The 20,894-nt window shown below is 38.2% G+C and overlaps 1 protein-coding gene across 3 annotated transcripts in view; it reads left to right on the top strand.

Annotated features, from left to right (window-relative positions):
* Positions 1-237: 237 nt before the first annotated feature.
* LOC117473383 (formin-like protein 1) overlaps positions 238-20,894 on the top strand; it is a 37,273-nt gene continuing 16,616 nt past the window's right edge. For 2 of the 3 annotated variants that reach the window (XM_034118953.1, XM_034118954.1), the window contains exons 1-9: positions 238-1,016; positions 10,705-10,788; positions 11,877-11,960; positions 12,842-12,915; positions 13,354-13,437; positions 13,563-13,706; positions 15,579-15,684; positions 18,527-18,603; positions 18,813-18,906. In XM_034118953.1, the coding sequence (XP_033974844.1) occupies positions 864-1,016; positions 10,705-10,788; positions 11,877-11,960; positions 12,842-12,915; positions 13,354-13,437; positions 13,563-13,706; positions 15,579-15,684; positions 18,527-18,603; positions 18,813-18,906 (900 nt within the window). In that variant the 5' untranslated portion in view covers positions 238-863. The remainder of the gene's footprint in view (positions 1,017-10,704; positions 10,789-11,876; positions 11,961-12,841; positions 12,916-13,353; positions 13,438-13,562; positions 13,707-15,578; positions 15,685-18,526; positions 18,604-18,812; positions 18,907-20,894) is intronic. The other variant, XM_034118955.1, reaches the window with a different exon arrangement.

Raw genomic sequence — 20,894 nt, 5'->3', positions numbered from 1 at the left:
ACATGTAAGCAAATTGTGGTTATTACAAGCCATAATACCATTATAGAGGTACCTTTAAAATTCCTGATTGGGCATTTGAAGACATGCTTAATTCTGTGTCTTTTCTGTAGCCTACTGAATTAACATGTTGCTTCTAGTACATGGAGGCTTTAGGACCCAGGGTGCTGGATCTGGCTGGTCTGTCGGCTGTGAGGACTGCTGCCCTCCGTCTCTGTCTCTGTTTCGGATAGACACAGTGCTGCCTGCTGGATCTCTGCCTTTCCCTCTGTTCCTCTTTTTTTCCTCTGGATATGGAGATCAAAGTCCCAGAGTCTCCCAGCATCCAACAGCAGATGGAGGGCTTCCACGGACTTCCTGCACGCCCAACTAAGACTCATTACCCGAGAGCACTGCAGCTTTTGGAGTAGTTTCCTACAGAGTTCTCTCCCCACCTGTGCAGCGGGAAGTGATACCTTTCTTGGTTAATCCTATATTTGTTCTTCCTATTGCAGCCTCGTCCTGCATGCAGAGCTCCAGGCTTTGAACTTCATCTCCTCCCCTTCTCTTTCACTGGTTCAGCTGTCACTCTGTCCGTCACTCTCAGGATATCCCCTTCCCTCTGTCTAGGGTTTCATAATGCATCAGGATCTCATTCAGGGGCAGGGGTGCATTTCATCCCACTGCTTTCTCCTTGTTTGAGAGTATGGACCAGTAATGAATGCTACTTCATAGGATCAACCAAAAGCCTGTGGTCATGGAAATAACAAAAGGTCACGGGCCACACAGAGCCTCACATGTAACTTTGACAAACTAGATTCAAAGTTATATTTGGGAGACGTTTTTTTTTGTATGTGTATTTTCTTGGATATATTACATTTACAATCATGGGAAATGCAGCAGGAAGCATGGAGGTACCCCAGGGGAAAGAGGGCAAGGCGGTGTCGGCCCCTCCAGGGTCCACGGGCTCCCAGAATCCATCTGCAAAACTCCCGATGCCACCTGAAGAAGAACTCGAGCAACGCTTCAGTGCAGTGCTGGTGAGTTGTGCACTTGGCACTTTACAACTTTCACATAAAAACAAAGGGACACAAGGCAAACAGTTTATAAAAACTAAGAATTTGGAATATGTTGGAAATGTGCATGTCCTTAGAACCAGCTTATCACAGTGCCAGGTACACAATGCCACTGTGGAAAGATACATAAGAGGTCCTTTATGCTGGAGCTTACTGCAGCATTAGGCTCACTGCATGGTCTGCTGGAGGATAAATGATAGAGGGGGGGTCAGATCTGTTTACAATTTCATAAAATGTGCAATTTAGCTTGACTTTGACCATCAACGCTTTAAAATCAGCTTAGAATACCTTGTATATCACTATTATATTTGATTTAATGCTCTTTTAGAGAGTGCTACAATGTTACAAAGAGTAAATACACTTAATGACCAATAGAAAGTGGGCACCATTGTTGACACAATTTGTGTTTACTTGGTTTGGTCTAAGCCTTAGTCCTGCTTAACAGGAATGTGTGATGACATGCAATTTATGTACTTCTAATTTAGTTTCAACAGTTCATGTTTGTCGTATGTTTGTTCCAACATGACAATGCCCCTGTGACAAAACCAAATCCATGATTAAATGTTTACTTCCAGTTTAGTGTAGAAAAACTTGACTCATATGCACAAATCTCTGAACGCTAACCCCTCCAACCCCATTCGGATGTAACTTGAACACTTTGCAAGCCAGATCCAACTGTGTCTTCTCCAAAATAATAATATATCTTCAAAATAAGTGGAAAGGTCTTCCAAACTAAATTGCAATAATATAATAAATATAATAATTTCTAATTGTGAAAACAACTCACTTTGCAGGTACAACATACTATTCACACCTACATGTTATTCTTGTTTTTTTACACCCCATCTTTTAAAATGTTTACATGTTGTGTTATTCACCAAAACACATTTTGTGTATACTTGAGATGTAACAAAGGCATCCAATGCATGCAATTGACAGGAAGTGGATGTAGGATACTCTCAGTGACCTGAGATTTAATTTTTGGTTTTAAAGCCACAAATTTGACATTTGATTTTGGCCATCGCCATCTTGTTTTTTAGGAACCAGAAGTAACACAAAAGCGTGCAGTGGCTTCACTTTCCTGACATGGATGTTTCCATTTGAATAAAACACTTAGCAAAAGTCTTCTTATTAATGACTTAGCTGGTACATGTTTGTGTTTTTGGTGCATCACAGCCACCTGTAGATCAGTGGGGTAGTGATACACCATTGGGACCATAGTCAGGTTCAACATCTGGTAAGATCAAAGTGGAGTGTAGGTTGTCATAGCAAAATTATGTCCAAGATTTGTGATACCTTGACATATTCAACTATCACATTTCTGATACATTATTGAGGCGTCCACATTCTTTTGACCAGGTCATAACTTTCTTTAGCCGAGTGGTTAGCAGCTGTGTGCTGTGGTTTTATTGAGAATAACTCTCCCTGACTTTCATTCACCAAGAAGCCTTCATGTTTCTTGTACAAAAATTATATTGACATATTGTGTTAAATAAATGGACTTTGTTTATTGCCTGGCCCTTCGAGTCAAAGCCACAAAATGATTCTCATACCAGAACAGCACTCCTCGTACTACCGTAACTTAATTTATTCTTCATTACTTCCTTCTGTCTCGTGTTTGTGACAACATACAGTATGCAGTGACAAACTGAACTCATGCCTTGGTGGTGACAGTCAGAAAAAAACAAGGGGAGACGGTTTTGAGTCTGAGAATGCAGCTATGTATGTGATATGTGGCCGGACGACATTATGTATGATAAGCTGCATTCCTATTGTGTCCTCATCTCTGAGGTGATGGGTGATATGTGTCATCACGTTGAGCTGGTCTGTGATTTTAGCTGGGAAGATAAAAACACAGACTTGGGTTTTTTTTAGTCAGTGAGTATACTTACAGGAACAGCTTCCTTCTAACCCTCCTGAAGGTGAATGGCAATCAATTAAAGCCCTGATAAATGCTGCTCCCTTCCACTGAGGCAGGTCAATCAATGAGTATGAGCATAAAACCCTCCCTGATAGCGCAGAACCCAAACTCTCATTATGCCTGCTCAAGAGCTAATGGGTTTTCTCAATAGGGAATCTCTCAACCGTACTCTGTGAAGTCGGAAATAGTTTCAGTCAGCCTTTTAATTATATTTTCAATTATTTTGTATTTCCACACATTGTCGCCTGGAGCTGAAATACACTACATTGATTGTTAAGAATTATATAATAAAGTATATTATGGTTCCATATGATTCCAAAACCCTGGAATAAGTCATGTTCAAAACTCCACAGTTTAGTCAACACAAAGTGCATTGAGACCGGACAAGACCTCGGTAGCAACCTGTCAATCACAAGGTAGCCACGCCCTAAAGCAGACCCTGCCATATCTTCTATTACTTTAAATGTGATCATAATTTAAGATTTTATCACCATACTGTATTGAATAAGACTTGAAACGATTGAGACTATAAACATATTAGATTAATGTTTAGTATGGTAATAAATCCAGTGAGAAGTAGGGTCATTTTTTCATATACTTCTATGCAATCAGACTTCTTTTTGCAGCCAAAGGAATTGCCCTCCGCTGGTTGAATAAATTCACTTTTGAAGCCCTTCCACATTGGCTTCAAATTTCAATACAGGACGTTGTGTAGACAAAATCACGTACACCCAAAGTGTTTTGTCAGAGATATCTACATAATTTTGGCCATATAATATACATGTCTTTTTAACATTTGACCTTCTCTAGAAGGTGATTTAATTAAATATAACATGTTTTCTTATAAACAAGGTATTTTAAGCTATCTCTTTCATTCTTTGCTGTAGCATTAGTTTTTCCAATCATTAGAACTGAAGGGCCAAAACCATAAAAACATTATGTGGCCACAATATTACATGTTCTACTATTCAGAATAAATAAACAGTATTTATGCACAATGTCTGATTCCAGTTTGAAACATAGTCTGTTAGTTCAAATGATGCTGACTATCTGTCAGTGAGTGGAGGTCAGAGGATATCTCCTCATCTAATACTGCGTTCTGTTCTTATCCTTGTTTTGCATACAGGAAGTCGTTTGCAAAGGATGTTTACCTAGAGTGCATATCCATATTGTACCCAGAGTAGATTCAATCCCTCTGGCAGTGGAATGATTTGTGTGTGGGGTCGTGGGATGACCACAGCAATGAATGAATGTGACACCAGCATATGCCCTGTGCCAGCTGCTGCAGGTTTTTCTGCTTCAGCATGTGTGGAGCTGCAGTGAATGTGCACTCTTTCATGTTCAAAAAAGCAGGCGTCACTCTGCAGCACTTTAACTGCATCTAAAATAATTTCTCCTCCCTTTGCTGAACACATTCCCGGCATTCTTTTTTTTGCAACATCATCATTGCATCCCACCAAATGTACGTAGATCATTTCTCCCACACATCCCCTCCTCATGCAGTCGCCCCTACATCTTGTGCTGAGTCTGCACAGCAAATCTCCTGTGCTAAACGGAGACGATACTCTGTCTGCATACAAAACATGCGCCCGCCTGTGTGCGGGATGTTAAAGTGAGGGATGCTCCAAAGTGTCACTGCTCTTATTCTTCTCTTCTCAAAGGGACAAGAGAAGAGGTGTGGATTTGGAGGGGGAGGATAATGTGTGTGTGCATTCTCATGTACACATTGGCATGAGGACAGGCAGTGTTTGGGAGTTATATAAGCCAATAGGTTTCTTTGCGAGCAGCTTTCATCAATGCTTTATTCATGTGCTGATGGATGTGTCTGATGCCACTGCAGTGTTTTCATAACTGGGAGAATCAATATCGAATCAACAGAAATCTACGCAGTAGTGTTTGTGCCAGTGTTCAAACGCTTTAGGCACAGCCAAGTTAGCGTGGAGCACTTTTCCCACTTTTACATAACACTTTGCATATTTCCCAACAGGGAATGCGGCAGTGGGTGGAATTGCAAATGTGCATCTGTCGATTTGTGTACTGTGTTTACAGACTGCGACAGGAAGAAAAACCACAGAACAAAATACGCACTTGTTAGCCGTTCTAATCATACAGCTGGTTAAGAGTTAAGATATTATACGATTGTTTGGCAGAATTAATTGAGCAATAATGTCATTACTGTGTTTTATCCTAACTAGGAGTTTTAAGACTGACATTAAAAAACATTTCATAGTGATTTAGCAGGATAACCAGATAGTGAATTACGTCTCCTATAAAGAGTTAATTTCTTGTAAGACTGCACAACCAAAAGTCCCACTCCCAAGCTCCATTTAAAAAAAATATGTTTCCAGTTTGGTGTGAAATGGACTGGCCCGCAGCGAGCCTTGAACAACCTTTGGGATGATGGATAAACAACCCACCAGGAACAGTCCTGGTGATAATGTTGGTATAGTGGCCAGAGACAGAACTCAAATCAATCATTACACAATATATGCAGTTAATGAGCATTGCAAATTCCCGCAAATCATTCTTGGTAGGATCAGAATTTGACTTTTACAATTTATTTCGACCTAATGGGTAAAAAAGCCTTATAAATGGATACTTTTCATGCCTTTAATCTGTAAAGAGAGTGAATAGGGAAGCCAAAGAGTGACTATACTGGAAGGGTAAAAATACACACAAGCCTGAACATTTTATTGCACGTTGGAATTATTAATATCACATTTTCGCTACACAATTATTGTTGCCTACAGAATTCGCAAACATTTTTTATGTTTGTGCACATTTTCATATTATTTTTCAAATTCAATATCTAAATGTTTATATCATGGTTAACTTCAATACCGATACATAGAAACACCCTTATTGGATGCAATGTGGTACCAGTTACAAGGCTCCCTCCACTTTTGCCAGTATAGCTTATTGCATTTTATTAATAATACAATGTTAAGCTTCTCCGGCTCCTTCTGCACCCCTATACAGTATACTCTTGCATGTAAATGTATATTAAAGTGTATTTCTTAATAATTAAATATATTGATACTGAAATTAGTTTTAACGTGATTACATGTGTTACAGTGAAATAAGATTACATGCAAAACAGACGCAGACTTCCACTGTATGAGACAGCAGGGCAGGGAGAGAAATAAGGACACAGATTTAGCAGCAATTATTCAGCCTAGATAGCAAACGCAGCTTGTTTCTGTTCACATGATAAATCCATTGATCATGTCCTTTCGGGATAGTCAGCACATTTAGGAATTCAGAGTGCATCTTTCAGCGACACAACATTTGTCCCATTTCTGTCCGCTGAATTCAACACATTGTCTTCCCGCTGCCAGTTTTGAGCCCTGTATTCTTGAATGTACCACTCTTTCCATTCTGTTTTAACCTCACGTGTGGTAACTGTCCAGTCACTCAACATAGAGAATACAATCAGGTGTAAAAGGTCCTCTATTTTCTTTAAATGCCTCTAAATCAGCATAATGGAGGCTGTGTTAGAGGGATTCTAAAGTAGAGAATACTGAGGCAGTAACTGTGCAGGTTGTCATGGTGTCGTATTGAGTGTGACAACATGCTTTCACACTTAATGAGGCATTAGGGTGTATAAAAGGATCACACGGTAAATCAGCACGCCAAAGATGAAAATGGAACTTGTTTAAATACGGAACACAGGTTATACTTCAGATGTCTGACCCCACTTCAGTAGAGTGGTTCTTCCATCCAGACAACACACCAGAGACTGATTTGATGCTGACCGGAGCTCTTGGCCAGGTGCTTTGTTAATGTAATCGTTCATGAAAATAACCCAACACAAAAAGCAGTGTTACTCATTTGTGTGTATTCATGTTAATCAATTTTCTGAGTTTGATATTATTTTCTTCATCTGGAAAAACAGGTGAAAGATGTAATCTTCATTTCAGCCACACATAACTGAAGAGCACCACTACCCCATGTTCTAAATCGGAGTCAAATCTGCAGATTAGCACAGATTAAAATACATTTCTGAACAAATACAACATTTAAATATACATTTGTTGCTTGGACACAAAAAGGTTTGGGTACCACTTATATTCAAACTGATATCAGTACCTGTAATTCAGTACCAAACAGTACCTTCTTCTGTATTTTGCTCCCAAAAATTGTAATTTCAGTCGTACAAAATAGGTCTAAAATTCAGCATCTTTACAGCAAACTTAGTCAACGTCCAGTTTTGAAGAGTTTAACTACACTAGTGACTGCTTTTGCCTAGTCAGCACGGATGACTCACTTTCTCTCTGCCAAAGCCTCTTACTTGTACTGGGTCATTCAGATGCATTGTCTACTGAAATGTGGCACCTATTGATTTAATGTATAGAAAGACGCAGCCCTTTAAAATACAGAGTTCCAAAGCAATGTTTGTATTGTGTTTAAACTCACCTGAAAGAGAAAAGGAATAGCTTTAGTCCTATTTAGAATAAAACAATCCTGACAAAAAAAGATCTCCCTAGCAAAATCTTACTCAGCACAAAAAACCTCTTAGATCAGACTTTATAGAAAATATATCTCCAGATTGTCCTCCCTTTCTTCCTCGCAGCTCAGGGATTCCGTATGTTGTTCTACGCTTTGACGTAAATGGGACAAGCTGACAACCGTGTAAGACTTTCTGTACTTTTAACAGAAAGCTGTGCAAAATCAGCTTCTCTGATTCTTGAAACTCATGTAGGACAAACTTGCTTTTGATATTGTTGGATAAATGTGGCAATATACTAGTGAAGTACTTCAATTCTGCTCACATTTTGTGAATTATTCGGTAACTGTCACAGTGTTGATGGAGCAGAGTTTTTAAGTGTTGAACTCTTCTTAAATAATACCTTAAAATCCTTTTCAAAAGTTGATAGTTACCTTTGCAAACATAATTATTGAATGTTATAGACAAATACATACTTGTCATTTCAGGGACTTCTCTTGCAGTATTAGAGTTGTTTTTCTGAGTGTTCCAGCAGGCCTATAACCGGCACATATTGACCCAGCGGCTCCATTAATCAGGTCTGATTTATCAGATTCACATCCAGCCTCACATTGATTTGCTGTGCCATTTAGAATTTCCTGAGCCACTGTATTTCACTGTAGCTTTCCCTGCGTTTCAGCTTCAGCTTTGACGTCAGGATAACATTGAATGTTGTATAATGATTGTATAATTTCCATTTTATAAAAGGACACATTTAAAGACTTATGTGGTTAAGCTTGGGCTAATCTCCGCGGCTCAGAGGTAAAATAAAGTCAAGTCAGCAGTAAGTAACCACTGCGGGACATTCCTCAGCAAACTGAGTCAGTGTTGTGGCACGGGCCTCGTGATGAGACACTCTGCTACAACTTAGACGAGAGAAGGAGTGTGAGGGAGGAACCAGATGAGATAAGAGGAGGATATGTAGCATTTAAACAGTGAGCAGATAGCTGACTGCACGTCGCCCTTGAGTAGATGTCTCCTGTCGACTAGCCCAGTTTCGTGTGTGTGTGTGTGTGTGTGTGTGTGTGTGTGTGTGTGTGTGTGTGTGTGTGTGTGTGTGTGTGTGTGTGTGTGTGTGTGTGTGTGTGTGTGTGTGTGTGTGTGTGTGTGATGAGAATCTTTCTTTGGAGCCTCTCAAAAAATGTTGTGAAGATCACCAAGGATGAAACGTTTTTATAAAATATATATTTAAAAATCCACATAAACAAATGTATCCTCAAACAGCTGATATTAAGATGAGCCGTTTATCAAAGTATAGTATCAGGATGCTTTTTTCCAAATCGATTATTTTCATAGACTTTTATAGATAAAGCACACAAAGCAGCATTTCAGATTTGCGGTTAATATATTAGTAAGGTAACATTATATCACTGTTTATGAGAAGGTGAATGACGTGCTGCGTCGATAGCAACAAAACAGTTATTGTGTTGTGACGACAGCTTTGCAGAATTGCAATGTTCACCTAGCACCAGTGACTTCTGACTCATAGTGACTGAACAGGAAGGTCATGACCATGAAAACATTCATTATTGAAGAAGGCTCCATAGTGGGGAACTGTCCACTTGTGTTTGTTGTCATGTTGTTTCTAGGACTGAGTCTGCTTAGTTCAATTATACCATGAGTTTGGAGGTCCACAACTTGACCCGTGGCCATGAATACTTAAGACGACATTAACTAATCCTGCCATAAAATAATGTAAGACCATACAGGTCACTTAACATGAGTGGTAAGATTTTGAGAAAGGCAAGGCAAGGCAAGGCAAGTTTATTTATATAGCACCTTTCAACACAAGGCAATTTAAAGTGCTTTACAAAGATGAAAGACATAAAGAAAATGGCATTTAAAATCAGTCATTAAAAAGCAAAGATAATAAAATAAACATTAAAAGAAAGAATACATGGATAAAAGTTACAGTGCAGTTTAAGATGTGAATAGTTCAATTAAAAGCCGCGTCAAAAAGAAAAGTCTTCAGCCTGGATTTAAAAGTAGTCAGAGTTGCAGCGGACCTGCAGGTTTCTGGGAGTTTGTTCCAGATATTTGGAGCATAATAACTGAGCGCTGCTTCTCCATGTTTAGTTCTGACTCTGGGGACAGAAAGCTGACCTGTCCCTGAAGACCTGAGAGTTCTGGATGGTTCATAATTTAGCAGGAGGTCAGAAATGTATTTTGGGCCTAAACCATTCAAAGCTTTATAAACCAGCAGCAATAGAAAGCATACTAACTGTTAGTTTGGAATGGCTACGGACAACTTTTTTATATATTTTTCTAAAATCCATCTTTATTGACACTTTTGCAAAAATAATTTGCACAAAAGTAAATTAATACAACTAAAGGGGAGAAAATAAAAACACTTTTGACTTATCTATTTACATTTATTCTGATAGTTAAGATTGTCACTGTTCACAAAAAGAAATGTTGCAAAGGTTCCATTGAAAATGATAATCATACATTAGTTTGACATGGGTTTAGTTATAAACTTTTGTGAACAACATTTGCTAACTAACTAGACATTTATTAACACAACTGTTCGACCAGTTAACCACTTAGCCATATACTATGTATTTATTTTCTTTAATAAGTCTTTCTTAAAATAAGTTTTCCTAAAATTATACAGGTTATTATTTCAATTTTTCACCACCTTTAAATGCAGCAAGGAAGCAATGTACTCTTAATTGCTTAACTTTGTTAGTCACAGAGAACCAAAAGGGAGGTATTGGTTATATTTTAGTTTGGAAAGACATTGCCTCCTGTCTGTGCCTGAGTGAGTCAGAATGCTGTTGATTCTGTCTACGCAGACAAATAGGTTATTTGCATATGACCAACCAAATGTTGTCATTTTTGCTTAAAGCAGTACACGTGTCTCTTTTATTGTTGACTCACAGACTCTGACTAACAGCTGACAGCAGCCTGAGCTTCCCAGATAATCAATGTGTCCTGTGTTGTATGTTTGCATGTTGAATGCTCACAGTAGCAGTTAAACAATAAAACAATCTGCAAATATAACAATTATTAGTTTATATACAAATGTACACTGTGAACTTTCAATACTGCTGCTAACAAGAGGCCATATTTCCCAAAAGTGTTTCTACATTGTTTCTCAGTGCATCTATATTGTTGTTCCTTTTCAGTAATAGATAAACAGTATAATACTGTATTATATTTTCTATCATGCCGCAGGTTCATATATTCTGCCTCTTTCTATCTAAAAGCCTGCATCTTGTTTCCTCTTTCTCTCTGTTTTTTAGAACACAATGAATCTTCCTCCAGATAAGGTGAAGATCCTCAGCCAGTATGACAACGAGAAGAAGTGGGATCTGATCTGTGACCAGGTGGGTGTGCCCTCTAGATGTACTGCCCAGGCTGTCACCATGCACTTCTCTCTGCATATTTGATTACAATTGGCCAAATAAAGGCACTTGTTTTGTGGTTGGCTGACGTACAGTGATGCAATGTGGATGCCACACACCACACTAATCCTCAAACACACACAAACATGCAGAAGCTCATTAATATTGTACATCACCCTAGTAACCAAAGGAAGGTTAATAACAACCTGCTACATGATGGGAGAGTGACAGTGGACCCCTATCCCTAACAAACAGAGATTCACTAACCTTTTCATTTTCGTAAAATTAAAAAGAAAATGAAAGCCAATAGAGTCAGCCACCTTTAAGATAGTACGTTTTCACTTTGAGATAATAACTCATTTGACAACGTTTCTCAATATTTTCCATACTAAGTCAATATTTCTGAAGACCTAAGTTATTATTTTGAGATTCCAAGTCAGTGGTCTAAGATACAAAGTCATTTTGAGATACTAAGTCATTATTTTGAAATACTTCCTCATTATTTTAAGATACTACCATCATTTTGAGAATCTAATTCATTATATCAAAATACTAGGCCATTGTTTCGACATACTAAGTCATTATTGTGAGATAGTAAGTCTTTACAATGATTTGAAGTATGTTTTAGTTTTTTTGCATCACATTGGCGGAAATAGGCTTCCATACTTAGATGTTTGTAAGCTCTTATTGTTTTCTCCATGAATACAAATGTAAAAAAGAACTTAAAAGATGGTGTGATTGAAGGGACTGCTGGACTGTGTGTGAATATAACTCCTGCTCTACTGTAGAATCATTTCTCTAGAAGCATGTTAAGATCAAACCAATTTGCATAAGAGACGCTGTGTAATCAAACGGCCTGTGTGAAGCCTCGCCTGAGCTCTGCCCTCTGGACCCCCCCCCCCATCACTGCAGTACTGCAATCAGATATAATAAGGTGTGTGTGTGTGTGTGTGTGTGTGTGTGTGTGTGTGTGTGTGTGTGTGTGTGTGTGTGTGTGTGTGTGTGTGTGTGTGTGTGTGTGTGTGTGTGTGTGTGTGTGTGTGTGTGTGTGTGTTTCTCTGCTTCTTCAGGAGCGCTTTCAAGTGAAGAATCCTCCATCTGCTTATTTGGAGAAGCTGAAGAGTTATCTGGATCATGGCGGAGTCAGTCGTAAGGTACCACACTCCCATCTCACCTCTTAATATGAGGCTCACTTTCTGTTCACAAAATCCCGTTACTCCATATTGTGACTGTGTACTGAATTGTTCCTCAGATCTTATCTTTAAGATTTACAGTTAATACTATGTTTACAAACGATTAAGCTGGATCTAAAAGGACTTTTACACCTATTCTAAATCAGAAAAGTAACCTTAGCCTTATTTGTTATGCTGGTCGTGATCTAAAAGACTGTTAATTGTCTTAATTATAGATAGGGACGCATCGGAAAAAACCTTATTGACTTGGATTTTAATCCTCAGTTGTTTTCAAGATTTCCATTTTGTCAGCTCAATATTGATGTAAAGAAAAAAAGCCTATTCCCAATATAAATGTGGATAATTTCACAGAGCTGTCAATGACACCAAAGCATACATTCCTAAATCCCAAGAAACATGAATCATTCATCCTACCTGTAGCATATAACTTGAATTTCTTCATGTCTCACAAAAATACTAAAAACCCACTCATCCTCCTGCATTCATAACAATATATAGATTTTGAAAAGGTACTCTGCAGACCTAAAACCTTTAACAGCAGTCAACATTGATTGAATTAGATGACACAGTAAAACGCTAGATTCCCTTCCTGGAAACGTTTTAATTTTGTATTGCTTCATTTTATTCCGTTTATAAATGTGACGGATCGGAATGAGAAGAAAATATTCATGTGGCATGTGTTTTTGTCATTTGTGTCAGTTTCACTGGTAGGAAGCTTGTCTTTTAAATATGAATGCATATCATTGCAGTCAATGCTTTAACTCAATACATGTCTCTTAGATTTCCTGATATTGAAGCTCTTACTTACTTCACATCTTCCCTGCTTCCATGTGTGCTGTCAGTTTAAGAGACGTGTGCAGGAATCCACTCAGATCCTGAGAGAGTTGGAGATTTCCCTGAGGACCAATTACATCGGGTGAGTTTCACTCCAGTTCTCAAAGTCTTTGTCAAGCTCAACCCTCTGTTCAAGGGGAGAAGCTCATTATAACACACATTCAAAGTTGAGCCACTACATTCTGAGAAAACCTCAGAATAAAACATTCTATCTTTCTAGCATTTGAGACACTAAAGGACATGTTGAATTTAAAAGTGTGTCCATGTCTTAACACAGTATATTAAAATGTCATGTTAATTTAAAACCTCCTAAAATATGATTGGACACATCAGTCTTGCTTTAAAGTGAATTTTTCACACATTAAATACAAATTGTAATATTAAACGTTTGTATTAACTGAACATATGCTTTGAAAGTTTTCAATAATACAAATTCAGGTGATGTTAAGGCAGAAAGATGTGATTTCTGTGGCCTATAAAGCACATTTTCCACATTAGTGTTATGTGTTCTTTCTTGCAGCTGGGCTCAGGAGTTCCTAAATGAAGAGAACCAAGGCTTGGATGTTCTTGTGGATTATCTGTCCTTTGCCCACAGTGCTGTCACGTAAGTACAAGCTTGAAACAGTCAAGTCTTATCTCCTCCACACAGCCTCAACAGTATCACACTTCCCCATACATTAAATACCACCACGGCAACATTTGTTTAAATTCTGATTCTGTGATTTACAGATATGATGTGGACAATTTGGACAATGGAGTGCTGCCCACAGACAAAAGCAAAATAGTGGACAAGTCAGTGGAGGATCTGAGCAGAAGTGCCAGCAACTCCCCCACTCACAGCGCCTCCAAGGCCAGCAAGGGCTTCACAGTCAGGTACGGACAGAAAGAGGATGCTTCATGTGAGGTGGATGAGATTCTGTCCCAGCTGAGAGTGAGATGTACTGGTTTGTGGCTGATCCTGTACACATGTATATATTCTTTTAACAGATTTATATTCTATTGAGGCATATTTATTGTATTCATAAAGGGTTTAAACCTATGAGTGGATGATCAGGCAATGGCCCCCAGACCCTCACACAGGCTTTATAGTTGTTTAGCCTCTTTTTTAACCGACAAAGCAATGCATTTTAAGAAAATACCTTGGAGAAACTGGCATGGACATATTTGACTATTTTACCTGACTAGCCCTACTTAGTTATTTTTATTTCCCCTTGCAGTTGTATCGCCACTAGTAGTAGTTGTGAGTCTCTATGCAGCTCTTTGTTTTGGACTCTTTGGAGTATCACTGAATTGCTTTGTGTATTTTTCGCCTGTTCTTTAACCCCTTCATGTGATTAGAGGGTATTGTCATTTTTTTTATCAAGGTTTACAAATCAATGCTTGAGTACAGTGAGTTAGATCCATCAAGTTAATAGAAATACATATCAGTATAGTAAACTATTACAGGGTTCTTACGGTCATTAAAAACCTGGAAAAGTCATGGAAATGTAACTAAAGTTGCATCAAATATAATTTATATTTTATCCATCTAATAAATACTGTATCGTATAGTAATGAAACGTAAAATGGCATCTAACTGACGAGGTATTTTGCTGGTGAGAGATTTGAGTTGCTTTAGCGTGTAGAAGCTAGTAAGCCTACTATTGGATTTGTTTTAGATAGGCACAACATGTTTCATATGCAGACCTTATTTTCCTGTTCCATGTTCAAATAAACCATTTTCAGTGGTACCGCTGAGAAAGAGTCATTTTTTTGGTCATGGAAAATTAGGTAAAGGTCATGGAGAAGTCATGGAAAAGTCATTGAAAATCATTGGTGAAAAAGTGTATGAACCCTGCTATTATTAAAGGGCCATGTATAAACTAAGAAGATGAATAAAAGAAAGCTCATCCGGCTAGTGTTGGATGGGGTTGAGGTCCAAAAATATTTGAGCACTTAACTTTAAAGTTATCACTTGTAAATCCCTAAATAATGTACTGTAAAGCATACTTTCCTGCTTAATGAGACAAATCTAAAGTACATGTACACATACTGCATACTTGTATGTACACTTTTCCATAAAAACACAGATTTACACACACACAGAAATTCTTCATCTGCTGCACAGATTAATTTCAGAGCACACAAACAGTTTCTCCCTCCTGATCCCTCCCTCGACAGATGACACAGTTGTTACATTTTGTATTTCATAATTAATCAATATAAAATAAGGATAAAAGTATAAAATACTTTTTATATTTATATATAAATATTCAATGTTCAAATTTCAGATATTTTTTGTTTGGCAGAAAATAATTGAGTAATTGTTATTAAAGCAGCACATGAACTCTGCGGGTTTTCTTCAAAAGATGTCACTACAAATGAAGTTGTGCAGTTACACGTGAACAGTCACTCACGCACAAACACACACTAAGACATGTCATCTTTCTGAAGTGACTGCATTCCTTTCATAGTGTGGTGGGCTCTCTTCAGACTGCAGTGAGAGAAGTCTGAGCGACACTGCTGATATTAGACCTGTTATTTGACAAATTGGGAGTTTCTGGGATTTTACCTGTAATCTGCAAAATGCTAATTAAAATATTGAATATCTTTATCAACAATCCAAGCACATACAGCCACTGCATCCACCTTTTTGCTACAGAACCTTTGACAGAATAAGATCATACTTAAGCTTGTGGTTGATAAATATAGATACATATGCGTGTAGGGACAGTAAAGCTGTAACCCCACGTCTCTCACCTGCAGATTCAACTCTCTCCAACACAGGAAAGCCCTGAGGAACTCTCGTGTTGTGCAGACAGATGACGTCCATCTCTGCATCATGTGTTTACGTGCCATCATGAACTATCAGGTATTAAGAACAAAACACTCACTTACTTAAAAAAATACATACTTTGTTTTGATCAGAATCGGTTTTATTACCCAGTAGGTTTACACATAGGAGGAATTTGCTTTGGTATATGTGGTAAGACACAGAAAGAAGAATACGTAGCAAAAATAAAATCAAATAAATATAGTACTGTTATAACAGTTATTTAAAGAATATATTTTAGGAGTATTCTAACACATAAAAAATAAGACAAAATCTACACAACATATAATTATGTAAGGAACTGAGTACAGTATAATAAAATATGACAAATACTATAAACTATATTAAAAGTGGAGAGCTGTGCTGATTTAAAAGCTGGGTTGTTTTTTGAACAACAAGATCGCATGATGTGCATCAATGTAATGCACAGCTCTTACTTCATACGTCCTGATTGACCAATATGCAAGGAAGCCCATTTTGCCAGGAAATAAAAAAATAAAATAGTCATGAGATACATGAGTATTTTTGGACTTCTTTGACTACCACATTTGGACTTGTGAGTAACAAGTTACTACGTCATCATTTTGACTCTCTCTAAAATGATTAAGTCATGATAACCAGTTCATAAGTTAAAAAACAGTAATCAGAGAGTCAAAAGTCAGAATTCCGAATTAAAGGTAAAAATGTTGACACAAATTCAGATACAGTATGTGGCTTTGTTAATTAAAATGAAAAGGCAGTACATTTCATTTCATTTCATTTCAAACCTTTATTTATCCAGGTGTATCCCATTGAGGATCTCTTTTTCAAGGGAGACCTGCTCAAGTAGGTTCCACATGAAACAGAAAAACATAAAACAACAGAAAAACAAAAAGGACATCATACAGCATCATTACAGGGATTACAATTTACAATAACTATCCACATGAACAGGTACCAACAGCTTCCGATTGAGTAGCATCCAATCGAGCTTTAAAAACATTTAGTGGCACCAGATTGCTCAGTTTCCATTTCAATTGCAGACTATTCCAGGACAGTGGAGCTGCGCATCTAAAAGCTATCTTCCCTAAGACAGTCCTAGCAGTTGGCACATTTAATAAAACCACAGCATGCGATCTCAGGCAGTAGCCACTTACAATTCGCCGTGAGATCAGGGAACAGATGTAGGATGGAAGTTTCCCTAACATGGCTTTATATATAAAAATGTACCAGTGACTGAGCCTCCGTACAGTTAGCGAAGGCAAACCAGCCCTTGCATACAGGGTACAGTGATGGGTTAATACTTTACAGTTAGTAACAAATCTCAGTGCACTGTGATACGCAGCATCTAACTTGACCAGGCAATTGGCAGGTGCATTCATATAAATCAAATCACCATAGTCCAGCACAGGTAAAAAGGTCACAAAGCCTTTTCCTGGCCTCAAGTGAGAAACAGGACTTGTTCCTGTAAAAGAAACCTAGCCTAACCCTCAGTTTTTTAAGCAGGTTATTGACATGAAGTCGAGAAATAAAACTTGAAGTTTGTCTCACTTTTAGTGAGACAAACTTCAAGTTTTATTTCTTGCGTATTTCTTTTTAGCTTTTGAAAAGAGCATTACCTTGGTTTTATCAACATTTAAAAGAAGCTTTAGTTCAGAGAGCTGAGTCTGAATAATGTTAAAAACAGCCTGTAATTTAACAACCGCCTCCTTAATGGAGGGACTTGCACAGTACATCACGGTATCATCCGCATAAAAATGTAAAGTAGCTTCATCCACATTTTCACCTAAACTATTGATGTAGATGGAGAATAAAAGTGGACCTAAAACAGAACCTTGTGGTACACCATTAGTAATGTTTAACCACTCAGAAGTGAGCCCATCAAAGTGAACACATTGGGACCTTTCAGAGAGGTAGTTCACAAACCACCCCACTGCATGGCTGGATATGCCAATACTGAGTAGCCTCTGCTTTAAGATGCGATGATCGACGGTATCAAAGGCTTTGGAAAGGTCAATAAATAGAGCTGCACAGCTCTGCTTATTATCTCAAATACTCGCCATATCATTCACCACTTTCATTGTGGCAGTGATGGTGCTATGTTGCTTTCTGAAGTCTGACTGATGTTTAGACAGGATATCATTTTTACATAGAAACTCCTTTACTTGTTCACTCACTAGGCGTTCAAGAACCTTAGCCAGAACTGACAATTTAGAGATTGGCCTATAGTTATTTAAAATAGTTGCCTCCCCTCCTTTCAGCAAAGGCAGGACATACGCTGACTTCCATACTTTTGGAATTGTGTTTGTGCTGAGGGAGAGGTTAAAAAGAGAAGTGAGAGGTGGAGCAATAAAATCTGCAGCTATCTTTAAAAAGAAAGGTTCTACGTTGTCCGGGCCGGCCGGTTTCTTAGGATCTAACTTAGATAATGCTTCATGAACAACATTAACAGTAAAAGGAGTAAAACTGAAAGGGTTTTCCAGACCACATTGTTCAGAGTCACAGACTGTGGTGTTCACAGAAGCAGAGTTAGTGACAGAATCAAACAGAGAGCCACAGGACACAAAATGCTTATTAAAGCAATTGAACATGGTGGCCCTGTCCGATATAGAGCCAGATGCTGTGGTAAGGCACGGAGGTAGCTCATTTCGGATCTCACCGGTGGATAGCGATTTTATGGCTTTCCAAAATGTCCTAGGATTTCTGTGGTAACTGACAAATAGTACTTCGACTTAGCACTTTTGACATGTGAAGTGAAGCTATTCCTTAGCTGCCTAAAACGCAGCCACTCTACCTCTGAGCCTGATTTCCTAGCCTTTGCCCAGACCAAATCAAATGATGTCATTAGTTCAAATGAAGCCATTTTTAAGAACCGCACCATAATCATGATTACATTTTTCAGTCTGGGTTCAACCTGGTGATGAAGCATCCCTGCTGTGTCAACGAGATCACGCTCAGCCTCAACAACAGGAACCCACGGTACGGAAACTTTATATACTTGAATGTGTGTGTTTTCTGAGAGCTAACTTAATATCATGACTTACTTCGATGTAACTCTATCAACATTACATCAGAGTGAGCTGAGAAGGGTTGACTGAGACTGAGACTGAAAATCCCTCATTATTAATCTCATAGATAAATAAAAACAACACATTTCCTTTTCATATACTGTAAATGTTGCTCCTCAGGACCAAGGCTCTGGTGCTGGAGCTGCTGGCTGCTGTGTGTTTGGTGCGAGGAGGCCATGACATCATCCTCTCCGCCTTCGACAACTTCAAAGAGGTACAGCAATAAAACGTTGTCTAAATGACTTTCAGCAATGTTGATTTAAATTATCATAGTGATCACAGATTTGTTGTTTACACCCGTTGTATAAAATGTTGATCTATTTAAGTACTGCTAATCTAACTAGTCACAAACCACTGAACTGTTTTGGTTCCCTCTCACTGCTTCCATTGTTTAACTTTCAGCCCACATTTAGAGACTTGATGGGGAAAATGATGCTGCATTGATCACCTAATAAACTGATTTATAAGTGAGAGCTCTTATGACAAACAACCATCAGGTATAGACTTAAAAAAATAAACTATGGAGATAAAAAAGGACGTTCAAAAAGGTTACAAATCTGTTGTTCTTTGTGCTACATTCACATTACAGTCAGTAGCACTGGTGAAAGGAATACTCAATTCAGTAAAAGTAAAATAGTAGTATAATAGTTATTAAAATAGAACAGTAATAGTACTTTTGTAACACAACCTTACTTAAGTAAAGTTGTTTTCAGCTAAATGTACTTAGTATGACAAGTAAAAGTAGTCATTGTGCAGCAAAATATTCGCTGTCACGGTTTTATCATTACACAGAGATACAAGTAACTAAAGCTGTGAGACAAATAAAGTGCAGAAGAAATGTAAAGTAACATACTATGTAAGTAAAGTAAAAGTACCTTGAGTCTTTATTCAAGTACAGTACTTGAAAAATGTACTTTGCAACATTCCACCACTAGAAACTAGAACATATTAAGGTTTTTTCTGAGCATTTGATACCAATCTCTAACAAGGAAATAATCAGTTAGTCCAATCTCAGAAGTACAATTTTGGTATGTTTTAATAGTTTTACATCTTATACAGTAAACCAGGCTCTGTTGCAAAAATGCACTCACTTGATTAGACACACTCATTCCTAAAGTTCACTTTCACCACTTTATTTTTCTTTTAAATATCCATGCCGACCTATATAACCAGCATCAGCAGGGATGACTCAGCCTACATTGAGACTTTATTTTAAACCGCTCATATGCTTAACATAGTCGGGGTATTAGTGTTACAGCGCCCACATACCAGTAGCCCTTTAATGCACGGAAACGCAGGTTAAGGGGAACCCCAGAGCCACCTGCCCCCCCCTCAGCTGCTCTGCCCAGTTGTCCCAGCGCCAGAGCAAACTCACTGCATGTAGAGGTATGTGAAACACTTGTTGGGTTAACTCTGACCTCTCCTTGGCCCTCTCTCATCTTTGCCTGAGAAAGCAGCAACTGTTGCCAACAGATCGCCTCCTGCAGCTACAACAACGCAGGCAGAAAGCAGCATAAACCTGAACGAGGAGCGGCTATTATTAGCAAACGTCAAGGAAGTTAGAAATCTGCCCTGCGACACGCTCTACAGAAGGAATGTAACGTCTAGTGGCTTTTGGATTCAGATATTACAATTCAGTTCACATACAGACAAGTTTAACCAACTCAAAATATGCTAAAGTTCACCCAACTCCTAAGAAATGCTTGGAAACTGATAACTTTTTTCTTTTTAAGTTTTAGCTTCAAGTTTTTAGAGTTCACTTTTATCCTTTCTTATAATAGCCCACAGCTGTCAGCATCAACTGCCTTTTTTAATTTCAGAAAAAGCAGTTTAATTAGATTGGATAGCTGTTCCAGTGGTGTTTTACTCTTTTTTATTTGAATTTAAGTGCGTGGAAGTATCTGTCAGATTGTTTTCAAATTGTGGATTTACCCAGGGGGAGTATATCAAACAGACACCAAAACAAATTACATTTCTATTGCTGAATCAAATGAGTTTTGCCTCTACTCCGATGAGGTTATTTCCTTGTTTGTCACCCTGAGAGCGGCTGTAACCTGACACAGAAGCATCACTTACACTACACTACACTACTACACCTTTGGCCTCATTGCAGTCAGTTTCTCAGTCAGTAAGGATTCCCTCAGTATTCATCGTTCAGAAGGTTTTTACCATCTGCAGTCGTCTCTTTATCTCCAAAACAAA

Source organism: Trematomus bernacchii, unplaced genomic scaffold (genome assembly GCF_902827165.1).
Source record: "Trematomus bernacchii unplaced genomic scaffold, fTreBer1.1, whole genome shotgun sequence".
Taxonomy (NCBI): domain Eukaryota; kingdom Metazoa; phylum Chordata; class Actinopteri; order Perciformes; family Nototheniidae; genus Trematomus; species Trematomus bernacchii.
Note: the sequence above shows the minus strand (reverse complement) of the source record. Positions and strands in the feature narration are given on the sequence as shown.